General features: G+C 35.5%; 1 protein-coding gene across 13 annotated transcripts in view; it reads right to left on the reverse strand.

The window, feature by feature from the left end:
- Positions 1-19,932, reverse strand: part of cadps2 (Ca++-dependent secretion activator 2) — a 795,011-nt gene that overhangs the window by 191,765 nt on the left and 583,314 nt on the right. For all 13 annotated transcript variants that reach the window (XM_039761141.1, XM_039761136.1, XM_039761130.1 and 10 more), the window contains exon 14: positions 19,144-19,245. In XM_039761141.1, the coding sequence (XP_039617075.1) occupies positions 19,144-19,245 (102 nt within the window). The remainder of the gene's footprint in view (positions 1-19,143; positions 19,246-19,932) is intronic.

The raw sequence follows: 19,932 nt of genomic DNA on the forward strand, positions 1-19,932 counted from the left end.
ACAACTGCAGAGGCAAGAAAACCCCCACAGTGCGCACCACACTGATTTAAGTATTACAGATAGTAAATTTGGCTTTGACATTCCATATACTTTTTTTTTTTTTTTTTGGTTCAGATAGACCATTTACACATATATTCGTCTGTTCAGATAATGCGATATAGTATATGCATGTGTAAAGTTAATTAAATTGTAGATGTTTTCTTTAACTGCCTTGCCTAAAAAGTTAACATTGCTTCAGATGTCACAACAGCAGGCTCCATAAGGCTAAATGGGTTTTCATAGACAGTTGCATAATATGAGAACATCTTAGGGATTTAGTGGCATTATATGTAAGATTAGCAACATACATACTGTAGACACTGTCACACATGTGTGAGTAGGAGACAGCTAAAGGGCTTAGAGAATAGAACAGTGTCTCCCGACCCCTGGGGGGTGGCGAGTTGCACTAACTTTCTTTCTGAGTTCCCTGCAGATCTTTCCGGGGAAATCCTGCCAGGTTCCGGTGCCTCGACACTGAACATGTCACTTCCTGTCCTGGCCCTGACGATGACGTCACTTCCTGTCCCAGGCCCGACGACAATGTCACTTCCTAAACACTCCCTGTTCTGTTTTGGACTGTGATCTGTGCACACCAGTGCTATCACTTATTTTTTCAGTTTTGCAGCCAGGATATACAATATACGGGTGACTGCCCCAAACCTTCCTATTGCTCTTGTGTGAGTTTGTGACAATATTAAAAATTGGTGGCTTTACTGCTGGATCTTGCAGTTGTATAACAGATTGAAAATCTATTTTTCTGGCATTTTTGTGGTTCACTTATCTGTTAAGAAAATGGCGAGGGTAGTCTCCTGACTGACAATATCCCTGTCTACACACCAGACAACAATCCTATGGTCTGTAAACAGAAAACATGATTTTCATTGCCCTTCTCTGTCAGTATTTCACACATTTATCAACAAAGAATATATTCATTCCTCGAAGCCACACCGCTCATTCAAAATGACAGGCACTGAAACATTCAATACCAAGACAAATACCTGTATGGGCTGCTCTAATGGCAGATCGACACCTAACACCTAATTCCAAAACTTTCATGCTAATGTTCCCCATTAATTTATGTATTTAACTACCGCTTCTTTGAGGTTCACTTGCTGTCTTTCTCGACTTTTAAGAGAAAAATAGAGTTAGACAGTAAAAAGTGTTTTAACCAACTATAGTAAACATCAAAAGAAGATAAGTTAAACCGGGAATGTTCTTGGATTACAAACAACAAAGCTCATTCACAAATTCCTTCTTATAAATATCTGGAACATGTACTTTCCTTCTGAGTTAAAGTTTTAGGATGTGGTTTACTTTGTAGACCAGGGGTGCCAATGCGTTAATCGTGATCAACCGGTAGATCGCGTTGCATTCAATAAATTTTTTTTTTAAATGTTAGTCTATCATATATCCTTTCTATGGCATTTGCTACTTGATTGACATACAGGGTGGCCAGTATGAGATCTCTTCTCTTCTAACACACTGGTTTTCCTGCACGCACGATCAAACGCGCGAGCTACTGCAAAACTCCAGCTGTGATCTAGTTAGCCTTTCAATTTATATCGACTAAAGAAGGGATTTAAAAAAATTGTTTGGGGAGGGTTGGATTTGGAAATGGAAGAGGATTTTTTTCTCACAATGTCACAATCGAAGTGCATTTGTCTGATCTGTCAATCTATCATTGCTATTCCAAAGAAGGAAAATGTGGAAAGGCATTTTCGAACTGTTCATAAAATTAAAGGCACACAATACAGTGACGCATATAAGAGCTACATACAAGGTCCCTTGCCATTTAATATAGACTGTTCCACCTAATGTTTATGCACTACTGTTCTAGCACCCGTTATTGTAACGGGCTTAATGTCTAGAATATATATATATATATATATATATATATATATATATATATATATATATATATATATATATATATATATATATATAGGGTGCTGGTCATAAAATTAGAATATCATGACAAAGTTGATTTATTTCAGTAATTCCATTAAAAAAAGTGAAACTTATCCCCTTATCCTATATTAGATTCATTCATTACACACAGACTGATGTATTTCAAATGTTTATTTCTTTTAATTCTGATGATTATAACTGACAACTAATGAAAGTCCCAAATTCAGTATCTCAGAAAATTAGAATATTGTGAAAAAGTTCAATATGGAAGACACCTGGTGCCACACTCTAATCAGCGAATTAACTCAAAACACCTGCAAAAGCCTTTACAGTGAACCCTCGTTTATCACGGTTAATCCGTTCCAGACTCTACCGTGATAAATGAATTTTCGCCAAGTAGGATTCTTTATTTATATATCGAATATTTTCGAGTATAGAAAACCCGTTTACAACCTTCTAAATACGTTTTTTAACATTATTAGAGCCCTCTAGACATGAAATAACACCCTTTAGTCACCATTACACTCGTATTACCCAATATATTAGACAAAATAAGAGAAAATAAGACATATTAGACGTTACAAATATCATATTACTAGGCGCACTTGCCTTTTAAGGCGACCGACTTTTATCCTCAATTTTTGTGCGCTCCACATCAAAGTGCCTATTCATAACATCTCCCTTCAAGTGCATGTCCAAACTCGTACAATGTCAGCCCGAATCTGTACCGCTAAAGACGGAGTTTCATGTACTAAATAAGCTATAGATGAGAATAAGCAAGCACCATCTCCCCTGATATTTACTACGCGTGAGGCATTTGTACTCCATCAACATTAATTATTTCCAGAGACATAATTTTGTCTATTTTTCCAGCGCATCGCGCACAAAAGCAAGGGAACGGTGACAGCACCAGAACTCTGCTCACATCGCGTTGCTTCGTACCTCAAGCCGCAAGTAGTAAGTCTGTAATAAGCGGAATTCCACTACGCTTTCCACTCACGGGATGGAAGGACAATCCCGAACGCTTTTTTATAGTAGATTATTGTACTGTACATTTCATTGCACACAACCACTAACCTATGAAGGTACGACCTCAGTAGGAGAGTCTTCAGGTGGTGCAGTATCTTCATCTGCGTCGTTGTCTTCTTCCGCTGAAGGAGTACTAGGAGTAGGCAGTGGGTACACGGCTTGATAGGCAGTTGCTGGCACTGACTTTTCATATGCGTGAGGAGGCATTTGTAGGGTATTGCCATCTTTAATCATATCCAAATGTTTCACCTTCTCCTGGATAGTAAGCATCTTCCTCCAGCTCTTAGTTTTATTGTCAGAAGGCTTAGAAAAAGCAGCACGTTTAGGAGCCATCATAGGGCTTAGATAAAAGTTCTCAGAAAGCGCATGCATAGTGATGTAAGCGTATATGAGAAAAGAATCGCAATAGAGTGAAGCCGTGAAAGTCGAAGCGTGATATAGCGAGGGATCACTGTAAATGGTCTCTCAGTCTAGTTCTGTAGGTTACACAATCATGGGGAAGACTGCTGACTTGACAGTTGTCCAAAAGACGACCATTGACACCTTGCACAAGGAGGGCAAGACACAAAAGGTCATTGCTAAAGAGGCTGGCTGTTCGCAAAGCTCTGTGTCCAAGCACATTAATAGAGAGGCGAAGGGAAGGACAAGATGTGGTAGAAAAAAGTGTACAAGCAATAGGGATAACCGCACCCTGGAGAGGATTGTGAAACAAAACCCATTCAAAACTGTGGGGGAGATTCACAAAAAGTGAACTGCAGTTGGAGTCAGTGCTTCAAGAACCACCACGCACAGATGTATGCAAGGCATGGGTTTCAGCTGTCGCATTCCTTGTGTCAAGCCACTCTTGAACAAGAGGCAGCGTCAGAAGCGTCTCGACTGGACTGCTACTGTGTTGTTCAAAGTTATGTTCTCTGATGAAAGTAAATGTGCATTTCCTTTGGAAATCAAGGTCCCAGAGTCTGGAGGAAGAGAGGAGAGGCACAGTCAGTGATGGTTTGGGGTGCCATGTCATCTGCTGGTGTTGGTCCATTGTGTTTTCTGAGGTCCAAGGTCAATGCAGCCGTCTACCAGGAAGTTTTAGAGCACTTCATGCTTCCTGCTGCTGACGAACTTTATGGAGATGCAGATTTCATTTTCCAACAGGACCTGGCACCTGCACAAAGTGCCAAAGCTACCAGTACCTGGTTTAAGGACCATGGTATCCCTGTCCTTGATTGGCCAGCAAACTCGCCTGACCTTAATTGAGGAGGAAGATGCAATATGCCAGACCCAACAATTCAGAAGAACTGAAGGCCACTATCAGAGCAACATGGGCTCTCATAACACCTGAGAAATGTGTTTAAATAAACATTTGAAATACATCAGTCTGTGTGTAATGAATGAATCTAATATACAAGTTTCACTTTTTGAACGGAATTACTGAAATAAATCAACTTTGTCATGATATTCTAATTTTATGACCAGCACCTGTATATAGCATTTTTAATGTAGGTAGATCATTTCGACCTGGTCATTTTAAAAGTAGCTCACAAGCCGAAAAAGTGTGGGCACCCCTGTTGTAGACTAATATAAAGAAGACACAATTTCAGTATCTATAGTATATATTTAGTGTTTGTTTCACATTGAACGTTTTATTAATAAAGTTAGAATCCACATGCTTCTTAGATCAATATAAAATATTACATTTTAATATCAAACCATGTTCTGAAACACTGTACTCTACATATCAGAGTCAAAAGAAACAATTCAGAAAATCAAAATGAACAGCTTTTCATACATAAATCAAACTTCCAGAAAAAAGGATTAAGTGGTGAACATAATTAAAAAACAGATATAGAGTAAGCATTGCTTCTGTTTTAATTTTAAAACACAGTGTCTCATAAACATACAGTGAACTGAAAATAAATGCTTAATTATGTATTTGTGCCATAATTTAAGCATAAAGATTTATGATTAATATTAGATGGAAAAAAGCTGGAATTAGTTGTTAAAACAAAAGAAAAAATTTACTTGTGTTACATCTAGTTGGCAGGTGTAATCAACAGGACCTTGAAGCACATAATGGGCAATTTAAACATTCTCTGTGTGCCACAAACTACTGCTTTTGTATATACCTAATACAAATCTGTTTTTTTAATTAGTTAGGCTTTTCTTCTTTTAAATTCCACTACATTAACCTGAATTCACTGTTATGTTCCTGGAACTGTTCCAGGACTTTGCTAGCCTTGTAACATGAAGCATTATCCTACTGAAAAGGCCTATTCATAGATGCAATGAAGGGATGCTTCCAATTGGCAATGACTTTCAGATACCCTGTGGCATTGAATTCATTGTTCTAGTCATATCAATGAATTCATTTTCAGCATGAAAGCACAATGCCCACTATGCCACTACTAGCCTTAATTGTTGACACCTGACAGGGAGTATCCATGTCTCAAGGAGTTTCTGCCTTATACTGGTAAGTTTACAGTTATGAATCAGTAAGAACAATACTTGAGAATTAGGCAACCCTGTTCACCACAAACTTTCTTGAAAAGTTAAAACTAATGATTAACAATAAAATATTTACAAATATCTATGTAAAATGCAAAGCAGGACAGATTGGCAGAATGATTTAACCAAACCTTTACACAGATGCTATGTAAAGTGGTGCAGAGGGACAGAAGGGGTTAAATCCTGCTCCTCATTATATCTGCATATCAGGAGGTGATGTATGGTTCAGCTAGCTTTTTTTTTTCCTTTGGAGTTGTTGCTATTAGAAATGCCCAAGAGGATAGGTGAAGATTGCCCATGAGATTTAGCTGGAGAAATGTCACACCCCGAGGAATGTTATGAACTTGCAAGGTAGATTTTATAAAAAAAAATTATCCTACATTCCTGCTGCCATACAACTTATAAGCTAGACAGTCACAGAGGTCAGATTCCAGGCAGAGACATTTAAATGTGTAAGTGTTAAGTTTATTACATCCAAAAAACCGCAGACCCTCAAGAAGTGTGCGAACTGATGACATGAAGTGCTCATGACCATAGGTGAGGATAGGGATATAGATTGACAAATAAACCAAGACTTTAGTCTTTAGATTCAACTCTCGCTTCACGAATACAGACTGGTACAGCGGCTGCAGAACAGCTGCCCCAACTACAATCCGCCTGTCAACCTCATGTTCCAATTTTCCAACACTCATGAATAAGAACCCGAGATATTTGAACTCCTCAACTAAAGGCAGTTGTTGCCTCCTCACCTAGGGAGAGAAATCTACTCTTTTCCGTGTCAGAACCATGTCCTAATACCAGGAGGTGCTGATCCTCATCCTAGACACTTCACACTCGGCATGAAATCATTCAGGTGTGGGCTAAATGTCACAGTCAGTTGAGACAAAGAGAACAATATCTTCTGCATAAAGCTACAATACAACCCTTGGCCTCCCCGACTGGACACTCATACATCCTTGGCTCCAGCTAGATATTCAGTCCATGAAAATCACAAATAGGAGTGGTGACAAATCGTAGCCTTGATGGAGCCTGAACCTCACAGTGAACGTATTTGACTTTACACCAAGTATTTCGACACAGCTCTCATTGTATTCATACAGAGAATAAATTGCACGCAGGAATGGCCCTTTTACCCCATATTCCTGCAGCACTCTTATATATGACTTATATAAGAGGCTGATAAGTGTGATCCCTCTTTAGCTGGAACACATTCTTTGATCAGTCACCATTCTTAAATATGGTGATTTACACACCAGTCTGCCATTCAAATGGCGTCAATACAGCATCGAATAAATGTACTAACCATGCAACCCCAACAATGTTCAGCACCTTTTACATCTCCTGTCAGATTTATCCACCCCAGCAACCTTACCAGCATAGAGTATGTGGATCACAGTAGCGACTTCAACAACAGTGAATGGATACCTCAAAACTGACGTGTCTAACTCTGCCTCCTGGCAGCAGGGCATGTCTTCCGGGTTAAGGAGTTACTCAAAGTGTTAACAAATCTAAAACCAGATATGCAGGAAAGAAAAAAATCCAGATCATTTTAAAATATATGTCCTTTGACTCTAAAAGATGGAATAAGTCTTTGAAGAAATAAAAATGACAGATTTTGAGAATGACAAACCATGTTTAACACAACTTATTTATATAATGTCTGTACAGCCTCAGGAGCTTAGTTGATAGAGCTTCTCTACAGGCTACTGGAAAATAAATCAGCCAACATTTGAAGCAGAAGTCTAAAAAAAAACACTTGCCTTGAACATCCCTGAGGAAAGTAAAGGTCCATGACTATTATACCTGTCCAAAAACCGATTCTTTTATGACCACTACTTCAATTTTTAAAATGTTTGGTGACTACCTTATGAAAACCTATGGGGTACTCAACATTTATATCATGGGTCATTGACAATTTTTCATCATCAGATGGACACACTGCTTAAATCCAATATGTAATACAGTGCGATGCAAATACTGTCATTTTCTCATCTAGTTGTGAACCCCATCCTAACCATTTGAGAGAGATATTTTGAAAAGCCTGCATTTTATATGAACCTTGATAACTTAAGACTTTTAGCAAATAATGTAAACTAACATGTGTGTGGTAAACAGGATAAAAATTAAATTCCAAATATCAAAGGTACATGTAAAACTACAATAGAAGGATAGACGTAGAGAGGAAATTTGGAAGATGAGCAAGCCAAGTACTAATTACAGGGGAGGACTGTGCCACTGATGTGAACAACACTAGAAAAAAAGAAAAAACAGCCCTGCCTCCTTTTCTCTTCACTTTGTACACCTCATAATATAAATATAACATCCGGTCATGTCACTTACAGAATTAATTAGTTGATTCTGCAATTAATGGGGTGTGTTGATAAGGTTGATAAGACAGAGTATAGGAGTCAGCTGGATAACTTTGTTTCTTAGTGCAAAGAGAATTGTCTGGTACTTTACATCAGCAAAACCAAGGAACTGGTTATTGACTTTTGCTGCACTAAAGAGCCTCTATGTTCAGTCAATATTCAAGGGGTGTACAGTATGTGGGGGTGGTGCACCAATAGAAGTGCTTGGTGGTCCACATTAGTAACAGGCTGACAGGAAATGTACTGTGTAAGAAAGGGAACAGCAGACTACCTTTTCTTGAGAGACTGTACTCCTTTAATGTGGGTAGTGACATTATTCAAATATTTTATAACTCTGTGATGGCCAATGTAATTTTCTATGCAGTGGTGTCCTGGGCTGGAAACATTACTTCAAGAGAGGTCCACCAAATTAACAAGCTAATTAGAGTTCAGTAATGGGATGCACTTTGGAATCCCTGGAGGTATTAAGATAAGAGAGAATTAAATCAAAACTGAGATCCACTATGAACAATGCTTCACAACCTCTTTCTGACACAATAACACTGACGACTTAAAGCCAACAGATTAGTCAGCAGAAGTTTGTTAAGAAATGCTATGGGGGATCCTTTCTACCAACACCAATATGCCTTTATAATGTCTCACAATGTCTGTAACTGCTCTTTTTAAATTAAGCCAAGTCACAAGTTTTCTTTCCTGTTAGCCATTCTGGTATGCATTTCATGGGGGTGTTATTTGTCATAACATAATCATATTTATTAAATTATGCATTTATTGAGCTTCTGTAAGAAGCCAAATTTCCCCTACAGACTAATAAAGTGACATCTATCTCTCTGGCAGTCTGTCTACAAAGACACCAACCCAGCAGTAACAAGGTGGCTTTTATCCCTTCAAATTGTGCCACTTTATTTAGAACAGCAAAAAAACAACTCCATGAGAAGTGAGACAACTTTGCCTGCTTATAGGCCAACTGCACAATAAGTGCAGCTTTAGGGTTTATATTGGGCTGGGGTCATGTCACTATGTTCTTCAGCCCATTGTATGACCCAGTTTAGAGTGTGACTGGAAACTGAACGGTGTCTCAGAATCTGTTCTTCTAATCTTTTTTTCGTTGGGGGCGAGAAGTGCATCATCAAGTAAAGACCTCATAGTTTATACTGGTCATACAGGAAAGTCAAACCAGCCTGTTATGGTTGGAAAATCAATGAGAGGATTGTTCCTTTCAGTTATGTGACAAATGAGGGCCTGGGAAAATTAAGAATATTAGGATAGCTATCATTTTATAAAAAAATATGTACTGTATATTATACACTAATCATCTATTTTCAAAACAGCTAATACAATTTAGTGTTGTCCTGGCATTATCAGGAGCAAGGAAAACATGTTACAGATAAGACCCAGTTCATTGCAGTATGCATTTATGCACAGACTCTCATTCATATGTAGAAGGTACAATTTAGAAACACCAATTAATCCAACCTGAACATCATTAGGATGTATCAGGAAAAAAATAGCACCTGTAAAAAAAAAAAAAAACATATGAAAACATGGGGGTGTATATACAAAGCCCACAAAGAGTAATTGGGACAGGATCTAAATCAAAGCTCTGGAGCTATATGGCAACATTCTTTAAGCACTGAAACACCAAGGTGGTCACATTGTGCACTTACACACTCACACACATATACATGTACAAATACACACACACATATACATACATATAAACACATACATGCATACAGATAGATAGATAGATAACACATATACATTATATAGTGGCTGCTAAGGGGGTGTATCTGAACCATAAGCTTAACACACAACTGAAGCACTGCAGTGATTAGTTCAAATTAAGATTATTTTTATTCACAAAGGTACCAAGACAGGTTTCATTTTTCAGTCCAGGGCAGGACTACAATAAATAAGTATCCTTTTCCTATCTTTCCACACCTCCCAGATAAGCTTTGTCTACTTTCTTCCAACTTCAACTGCCTTTGAGAGAAAAGTAGTGTTTTTTTATGCAGAACCTGGAAGTGCTTCCAATGTCAGGACACAGCATGGAAGGGAAACACTTCCAGATCAGACGGAAATCCTAAAAAGTAGTCCGATGCTTTTATGACCACTACTTCAATTTTTAAAAAGTTTGACGCCTACCTTATGAAAACCTATGGGGTACTCAACATTTATATCATGGGTCATTGACAATTTTTCATCATCAGATGGACAAACTGCTTAAATCCAATATGTAATACAGTGTGATGCATTTCCTGCAGCTTCCCTGGTGGCACTCTGAGAACCTAGATTGGCTGCCACATGGGACCATACTTCCCAGGGTGCCCTTCAGGAGTGTATGAGTATGTTAGCCCTAGAATGCTCCCACCTAATGTATTAGAGGAACATACAGTCTTAGAAGGCTGTCTCTCTCTGTCTGGTAAGAGTACGGGTGTTTATCCCAGCCTGTTCACCCTACACAAATACTTTTCAGCTATTTACACAGAATTTAACATTTATAGAAACAGAGAGAACTACATTTTTGCATATACAAAGTAAACATTAGAACCTTTAGAATATAATGCACAAATTAACAACATCATAAAATGTTCAGCACCTATACATTTATAGCAGGCAAATTGTGAATTAAATATTACAAAGTGTAAATAGGAACATATGGTCCACCCGTGTATAATTTACCAAATGCATTTTTTAAAAGAGTTGTGGGTGTTTTATATCTGATTTCACACAGCAAAACGTGTTACATAACAAAATGTTTTGGCACTGACAAATGTGATATCCCTGTTAGTCTCGGTTATGTTTCAGAATATTTAATTGTTTACTGACGCAGAGGCCAGTAATATGCTTTACTGACAATAATGTGTATCACTATGGCCTGTTTTGCATATAATGATTTTCATAACCATCTAGTCTAAATGAGCTAAAGATTTATCAGATGATTTAGTGAATATCACACTTTCAAGAAGTCATCTGTATATTTAATGTGATGTCATAAAACCATCCAATATGTGAGTATTTTCAAGCAGATAATTTTAAAAGGCAATAAGGTAACAGTGAAGAAGACAGCTGATAATAAAAATGTTTAAAAAATACTGCACATTTCATCTTTATCTAATCTTACAATTTATTAATGACTTTGCAATTTACAACAGTAAACAACAATGATAAACTAGTAGTTTACTGACATAAAATATAAACACAATATCCGATGGCCCTAAAACATTAGTGATATAACCCAAATTAGCATCAATGTAATCCCTCTTCATTTTTTTAACTAATGAGCTACAGTACATTTGTTTTGTTGCTGTTCAGTACTGCAACTCAGGTCTTTAACAAAGCATTTACATAATCCATACAGTTTATCCTACTGTTTGCTTCCATTAGCCTGTTGGCTTGGGGCTTTTATGAATGATAGTTACTGATCCTAAGATTACACTGAACATTTTCAATCCATGGAGCCCCCAGTGGATATGCTCTGAGGAGAGCTCTTCACTTTTCATGGTGTGTAAAGAATACAAGAACAGGCAAAGAAGACTAATCTTGTATAAGATTAAATAAACAGGAAGGTAACTTCCAGATGACTCTAACATTATCTTCTTTTTTATTCATATATTTAATTAAACTGTATATATTCAAAATAGATAGATTTTTGCGTGTTTATAGCCTAGATTAACATTATCAAATTTCTTTTATTTATTTTTTCTGATTACACCATGAGTTATGTCCATGGATTGTGAGTTCGATTTAGAAAATATTATTGGTCTAAATTCAAAATTGTTGTGAATTAATTCAGTCTGTTCTACAAACTGCCTATCATCTTAACATTTCAACTTGAAGATTCAAAATCAAACAAAAAACAGAAAGAAATAACTTAATATAGTGGAATATAAGATAAAAGAATTTGAATTTTCAGCAAAAGTACATATAATTTTTCAATCTACATTTTAAAATGAGTGCTGGAAATTTAAATATATCTATGAAATATTTTCAATTAACATGCATCTGCATTTCAGATTCTACAGAAAAATTTAGATTAAAGGCATAAATAAAGATAATCTAATTACTTTGGGTCTATTTGGTTCTATTAAATGATCACAAACACTTATTTATACAAGTTTCTGCCAATAAGCAAAAATAATGATGGTCTTCCAATAATTATATATAAAAAAAATAATAATAAAAAATGAAGTTAAATGCATTTGGGTTTTTTATTTTGGAACCAATGATATACTGAGAGATGTACATTTACTTTTTTTTAGACATATAATTATGATATTGTATTTCTCATTCATATCAGAGAGAAAGCAGCAGAAGAGGTTTTCTTTTTTAGATGTTAGGATAAATATAAACAAAAAGGTTTCACCTTAATTTCCAGCACTGGCTTACTATGTGACTCCAATCATGTCACTTCACCCGGCATTGCTACAAGTCGACTTTTAAAGTTGACTTTAAAATTCTGCTTATAGTTTATAAAGCCTTAAATAATCTCGCCCCATTTTATATATCGGAATGTCTGACACCTTATATTCCAAATCATAACCTTAGATCCTTAAATGAAGGTCTCCTTAGAATTCCAAGAACAAAACTTAAAAGAAGTGGTGAGGCGGCCTTCTGCTGCTATGCACCTAAAATCTGGAATAGCCTGCCAATAGGAATTCGCCAGGCTAATACAGTAGAGCAGTTTAAAACACTGCTGAAAACACATTACTTTAACATGGCCTTCTCATACCTTCACTGTAATCAAAATCCTGATACTCTATATCTCCAACTCATAATAACTATTCATGGTGGCTCTAAAATCTGTACTAACCCCTACTCTCTCTTCTGTTTCCTTTTCTGGTGTCCTTTTGGTGGTGGCCATCTACTCAAAGCACCGTGATGTTCCAACAATGATGGATGGATTAAAAGCCAGAAGTCTGCATGACCATCAACATCAAGTGACTCCGTGAGAACCCTAACTACAAAGAGGACTATTTCATTTATGTTAGGTAGAATGCCCAGAGGGGACTGGGTGGTCCTGTGGCCTGGAACCCCTGCAGATTTTTCTTTTCTCCAGCTGTCTGGAGTTTTTTTTTTCTGTCCACCCTGGCCATCGGACCTTACTCCTTTTCTATTATAACTAATGTTGTCTTATTTTAATTTCTTATTTTGTCTTTTAGTTTTCTTTTCTTCAGTATGTAAAGCACTTTCAGCTATTTTTGTAAAATAAAGTGCTATATAAATAAATGTTATTGTTGTTGTTAATGTCTAGAAATATCGCATCACTTGTTGTTTATGAAAACTTATAAGTAAAGGTCAAGAGGACTATATGGTGAGGAACAGGTTCAGTTTTTAGGAGAGCTATATACTTAAAAAATATGGCACTTGGAACCCCTGCCTGATTCCCCTCTTTGTATGGTGTTTGAATGCTTCTGTGTATTTTTTCTTGGGGATCTATTTTCTTTTTGTTTGCATTTTTTTCTCTCTGGTGTAAATGGTGTAAAATATTTAGTGTTCAGAATATCATGAACTTAATCTAGTAGTGAAACCCGTATTGACTATCAGGGGATTCAGAAAGTGCAGCAAGGGTCCATTTAGAACCTGGTGTGTAGTAGAAGAAGCTCTCCTGCAGTATTTGAGATTTCCTTAGCTGCTGGAGGACAAAATGTAGCAAGAAGACACACAAAGATACTTGGGATGACAACTAATCTGGCCCTCTGCAGTACATCTCTACAGTGAGCAAAGCTTGCTGGAACACCTGGTGCCATTAATGGAAGTTCTGCCAATACACAAAAGCAGTCCATTAAAAAAAAAAAAAAAAAACTTGGTCCATGGTCTGATGGTCTTAGAGTGTCAGAAGGCAGCTGGAGACAATGGCTGAGCTGGCCACAGAGAGGAAGGAGAGTCAGAGCACTGAATGTGACAAAGCGTCCAGGGGTTACTGCCATTTAGCTACTATAGGTCCAGAGGGCAGAAGAGTCTGTTATTTTACTCTTTTTTGCTGGAATTTGCTGTTCCCCTGTATTAACACAAGAAAAATAAGTAATATAACTCTTTTTTATGGTTCTTTTGGAATCTAGTCCTAGTGTTTGGGGTTCAGCTTTAATAACTCTAAGTAGCACTGAAACTGAATTAAGCATAGCTTAATTGAAAATATATTGGTAATTTTTAAGTTTAATATCTCTTGGGAATTTTTTACATATTTTGCTATCTTTGGCACAACTTTAACATTATATTAATTTATGTACATATTATTTTTTTAGCATTACACCAAGTGGCACACTGTGAATGACATACAAATCTATGCTTTTTATAATGAACCATTTTATCTAACTTAAAAAAATGTTATTTCCAAAAATATGTATAATTTACTAAAATATTCAAGCACACATTGCAATAGCCCAATCAGGAATACAATCAGTCATAAATGGATTACCATTTGGGCCAAAATGAAATAAATTATCACATGCAAAACTACCAAAATATATATAATATATAAATGAATCAATAAATTGTGAAAAAACACATTATTAAATAAAAGTCATCTAATTATTGTGAAATGCAATGTCATTATTATTGTGATTCTTTCAGATTTTACTTCAAAATGGCCATATCTCTAATGACCATTATGCGACTTTTCTGAATAGGATTTTGAACAGCTCTTTTAATGTCAGTGCTGTTTATTTCACAGTGCCTCTTTTCATGGTGATTTCATCACTTGTCAATCAAGACCAATGGACTGAACATTTTCTTATTGGTTAATCCTTTGCTGTTGATTACTTTTGCCTGATTACAGCTGGTAGGCTACCAAAGATCTTTTAATACTATTTTTCCAACATTCAAACTGGCAAAATATCTAGGTAGTAAAAGTTGCAATTGTCAATTTTGCAGATGAATTATACAGAGATAATTTAACTAATTGTAACCAGGAATGGTTGTGTTTATTAAATGATAATAATCTAAATGTTAAAAGTCTAAATACTTAGTCAAACATTCTCACTTATAGAAAATGCCGTAGTAAATGCCTGGTAAAATAACACACGCTGCTAGCTTTGCACTGTTCCCCTCCATAATGTAATACTGATGGTTTATCTGATCACTTGCCTCTTCACAGTGTCGTCGTCTCTCCCCCTCATTCACTTTCCCTGATTCAGCAATAACAACTCATAACTCCTGCACTGGGCTATTTATCCCCTCTCAGAAAGTCTCTACTGGTCGCCCTGAATGTTCCTGAGGCTTGTGGAATGCAGGGTCTCTCTTTCTGTCCCCTTCTACTGGGTCACTGTCACACAAGCATTTAGCCCTGCCAATCTGAAGAGCAGTTTTTGGCCACAATATGACACTGTTTTAAGATGAATTGACAATATATGGGGAATGCTTGGATGGATAAGTGCTCTTCAAAATATTCACGTTAATGAAGAGCTTCTTTGCAGTTTAAGATCAATTGAGTGCTGTGTCCACACAGAAGGTCATCCTGAAACATGTCACCTGGAATTTCCAACCTTAGACATTCTGCATTAATGTGTGCTTTTGTGATTTATTCATAGGCAATTTCTGTGTGGGGATGGTGCTTAGTCAGTCTTAAACTAATGACTTCCTCATCAATGTCAACATTTTTAAGAGCACTACTCTGTCTGCACATTTCAAAAATATTAATAATTTGTCACAAAACAGCATCATGTGTTAACTTTTAACTGCCTCTGTGCGTTTGCCAGTTGGAGTGAAAGTAAAGTAATGCACCTACTGCCTACAATCAGGGGAAAGTAATCAACAGAAAAGGATTAACCGTTAGGAGCAGGTTCTGCAAGGTGGCCTTTTCCTTGATTAACAAGTGATGAAACCAGTTTGAAAAGAGGCATTCTGAAATAAATAATGCAGGTATTAAAAGACCTATTCGAAAATGTGCCATTTGGAAAAGTCACATTGTGAAATACAGTATAAAGGGTATTTAAAAATAAAGCCATTTTGCAATACAACCTGTAATGATGATAAAATGACATTATATTTCATAATAATTAGATGACTTTTCATAATAATTAGATTACTTTTATTTATGTGTTATTTCATATTTTATTGACTTATTGGTATATATTGCTGTACTTTTGCATGTGATTATTTATTGCAGAATTTCAATTTTATTTTTTTCATTTTGGTACAAATGGTATTCCATTGTCCAACAACATACATCACAGAAAGAGGGATTTGTTTGAGTACTAATTAATTCTAAAAAAATAAACTAAAACACACAAATGTTATTTATCCTCATATTAACTAAAACAATAGGATTTAAGCAGAAATGTTGAAAGAGACATAGAAGATTTGTTTCTGAACAATATTAGTGAACTTTTGGCATATTCTAAAGAAGCATTGTTCTACATATTTTTTTTCTACTTTTAGGTAATACAAGACATCAATTTCCTAGTGAGTTATGGACGGCACATTAGGATTCTTTCTGCTGAGTAAGATTAATAGATGCACTTACAATCTAGTGTAGGAAATCATAATGAGAAAGTCTAATGCCATCTGATGTTACTCCGAACTCCACTGTAACAGGATTTGGGAGGATCGTAAATGTCAAACACTAGGCTATCTGGTAAATAAGAAAATGTTTTGCCCAAAAACATTTTTTCAGGACATTCAATGAACATATGTCCCAATGACACTGGAGTTACTGTGCACAACATCATTCACATTTAGGGTCCAGTTCTTGAAATATATCACATAATGTTAATCTGGAGAGGTGTGTTCGATGTCCAACTTCCAGATGAATTACTGGGTGTTTTGCACAAACTAATACTGATTGCTATGAATTACTAAATTTCATTCCTTACCTAAAATATTTATAGAGGAGTCTCAGCATTGCCCAAGGTCATAGCTACCAAAGATTTATCTCATTACTTATATTTCAGTGTGAGAGTTGATGGAGAATTAGGGAAGGTAGGCAAATTATTTCTTACAAAATTCCTAATTTGAAAATAGAAAAATGTTTGTGTTGGGGTAATTTTACATTAACAACAAAGTACATCAAAAGGTGCAAACACATTATAAGTATAAAGGTTTCAAAAGGTTGAGATGCTAGCAGACCTTCATTAATTAAATATTGTATGTATAACTGAGAAAGAGCTCAAAATCAAAATTATCCTAAATAAAGCATTCAACAACAATATCTCTTATTTAAAGTATTTTCTACATTGGCTCTAATTACTAGTAAACTGGCAACAATTACTGAAGACCACATCACACAGCAATACATACAAGGAGGAGTTCTTATTACATTTTCATTACTGATTCAACCTTCTCCTTCTTTTCATTGCTTCAGATTATAAATATTCTCAATTGAGTAGCAGAGCTAAAAGTCAGACAGGATCATACTACCTTCTGTTTTGACATATATAATGTTATCTTTTTAATGTGTGGTATTTTTGCCTTCTATATGGACACGCTTATAACAGAGCCAAGTATTCTTTATATATATATATATATATATATATATATAAAAAAAGGGGTTTGTTCATAAATACAGAAATGCTTGGAAAATGTAATAAAAATTTGAGGAGGTTTTAATTCTGCCTGCTACACAAAGCTGATGAGTTTATCACCCATTAACATCTTACTTAGTGCTTTCCATCAATCTGCAAAAAATAGATTTTTAAAAGACCTGTAAATTTCTTTTTTGTGTAATTCTCATATACCTGAACTGTTCTGGAGAAAAAATGAACAGAAAGCTGTTTAGTATACTATGATGAGCTAGTTAGTTTATTGGATAAGCATGCTTTTAATCAGATGAATTTTAAATCTATAGATTTTGTAAAAGCAGATTTAATAAGGCAATGATACAAACTGAGTCAGTGATGAATAGCGCTATATTGTTCACATAAACAGATATTTTTGTGCTTTACCTCTCCTTATAATTGCCTGTATTTCTAACTTTTGCCAAAAACAAATGGCCAGCAGTTTGGTACTCACTTTAAATAACATTACTGATAGTGGATGGCCTGGTTGAGTCCCTTGACCTACTCAAAAATAAAAATAATTTGTTCTGTAAGGTAACTATATCTGGGTAAAAATACCTAGAACAAGGCAGAATATGCTCGATCCAACAAAGAAATACTTCTAGTGTACTCTATCAAACACTATTTTCTCTATCTTGAGACACTACGACTACGAGGTCTTTCTCAGTTATTTTTTGCTATAGCTTTTGAGTATACCTTAATATTATTATTATTCAGCAACATGACTGGTCTATAAGGTGCATGTTTCAACAGATCTTCATTTTTCTTCAGAAATTCAAAAACGGATCCCTGGCACTAAGTTTGGGGTAGAATATTGACTTTTTTAGCTTCTTTAAAACACAGCTAGCATTAAGCAGCTTATTTCAAAGACATCCTTTTGTAAAATTACCCTGTATAAACATCTAGACCCAAAAGAATTTATAGCATTGTGAATTTTGAATGTTGTGGCAGTTCTAATTTATCAAAAAGGTATTAACATGGACTTCTATTTCAATACATTCTGATTTGTAAAGAGACTTGTAATATTCCTGAAATATACCACCGTTTTACTTTATGCTCACTAGGTTTGATTCCATCTACACTGTTAATATTTGTTAATTTGTTTCACACTTCTTTTTTTATGTAGTTATAAACGAAAATCTCAATTGCATTTTCTCCACACTCATAGTAAAAGTGTATTTTTCTGCAGTGCTTCAAAGATATACTTTTAAAATCACTGGTAACTTTGAGCTGGTGAGGTGTGAGTGAGTATGGGGGTTTATGCGAGATTGTCGTACTGAAGAACAGATGACCAATTTAGGATTGCTTCCTACATTGTCCTCTTACTGCTGGAATAGGCTACTCCTCTCCAAAACCCAGTACTAGGTGGATAGCTGGACTGCAGAAATTAGCTTGAACTTCTAGTCATTAGATAATGGATGTAGAGAGACAGAAATGTTAAATGTTGCTAAAAATAAGACTAAATAATGTAAAGAAAAATCACTGCAAGTACAAAGATAATTGTGTCAATATATTGTATATAGCTTTATTAAGTATAACTACAGTAAGTATGCTTCTAAAGTACTAGTTGGTCCCATTATTCATTTAATGCAATCATAGAGATGTATGAAGGGAATTTCACATTTTACACACTTTATAAAATATTGTTTTAGACTTAAATTGTCAAAACAACCTGGCGATGATCTGTAAATAAAGAAATGGCAGTAGTCCACACATCATAAAAACCAAAACATAACAACATACTAACCACAAATATCACATATTTATAAGTTGTATAAAAACACTTTAAAATATATGGACCAGTGTACCTGAAGTGCACAATTTGGTTCTCAAGCAGGGAAAGAAGTTTACTTTTAATGTCTTCAAATTGATCTTTCTCTTTATTAGTGATGGTTCCTATGCCGTCAGGTCTACAAAAATAAAAAAATCGAAATCATTAATTAGAAAGTTACATAACAACAATATGTACAATATACTAATACTAGTAATAATTAGCAAAGTAATGCTTTATTTATACTCATGATTCATACTAGAAATCCCTCTATTTTGTTATGTTGCATTATCAACGTTTATTAGCATAAAAGCTAGAATGCAGTTTTGCATTTTTTAAAGGATTAAATTTTTAATATTATTATTGCTTACTCACAAACATATATACACACTGTAGCTGCATACCATAAAATACTAAGAACTTGAAATAATAAATACATTTATTCACAGAAATAACAATACCGTAACACGTTAAACAAAATGGAGTGTGGAATGAGGTTAATAACTAATGTCATAGTATTACATGACTCCTAGAAAGAAATATTCACAATTAAATTCAAATGACACCTTAATAAACAGATATTAATATTTGCATTGGTGCTTATTTGCAATTTCTTATTGAATGAGGCTGCCATTTATCAGTCAAAAATGGGAAGCAGGGAAGCTTGGAGAAAGGGCTAATTCCTAGTCAAAGAAAAAGAAAGAGATTGTCTGTGTGCTCATCAAAAAGGAGCTGCACCAGATTTAAGCTTTATACACTAAAGAGGCACAGTGTTACTGAGGGATTTTCAAACTGCTTGCACAGACTGAAAGCTAAAGCTCTATTC

The sequence above is a fragment of the Polypterus senegalus genome, chromosome 8 (assembly GCF_016835505.1).
Source record: "Polypterus senegalus isolate Bchr_013 chromosome 8, ASM1683550v1, whole genome shotgun sequence".
Taxonomy (NCBI): domain Eukaryota; kingdom Metazoa; phylum Chordata; class Cladistia; order Polypteriformes; family Polypteridae; genus Polypterus; species Polypterus senegalus.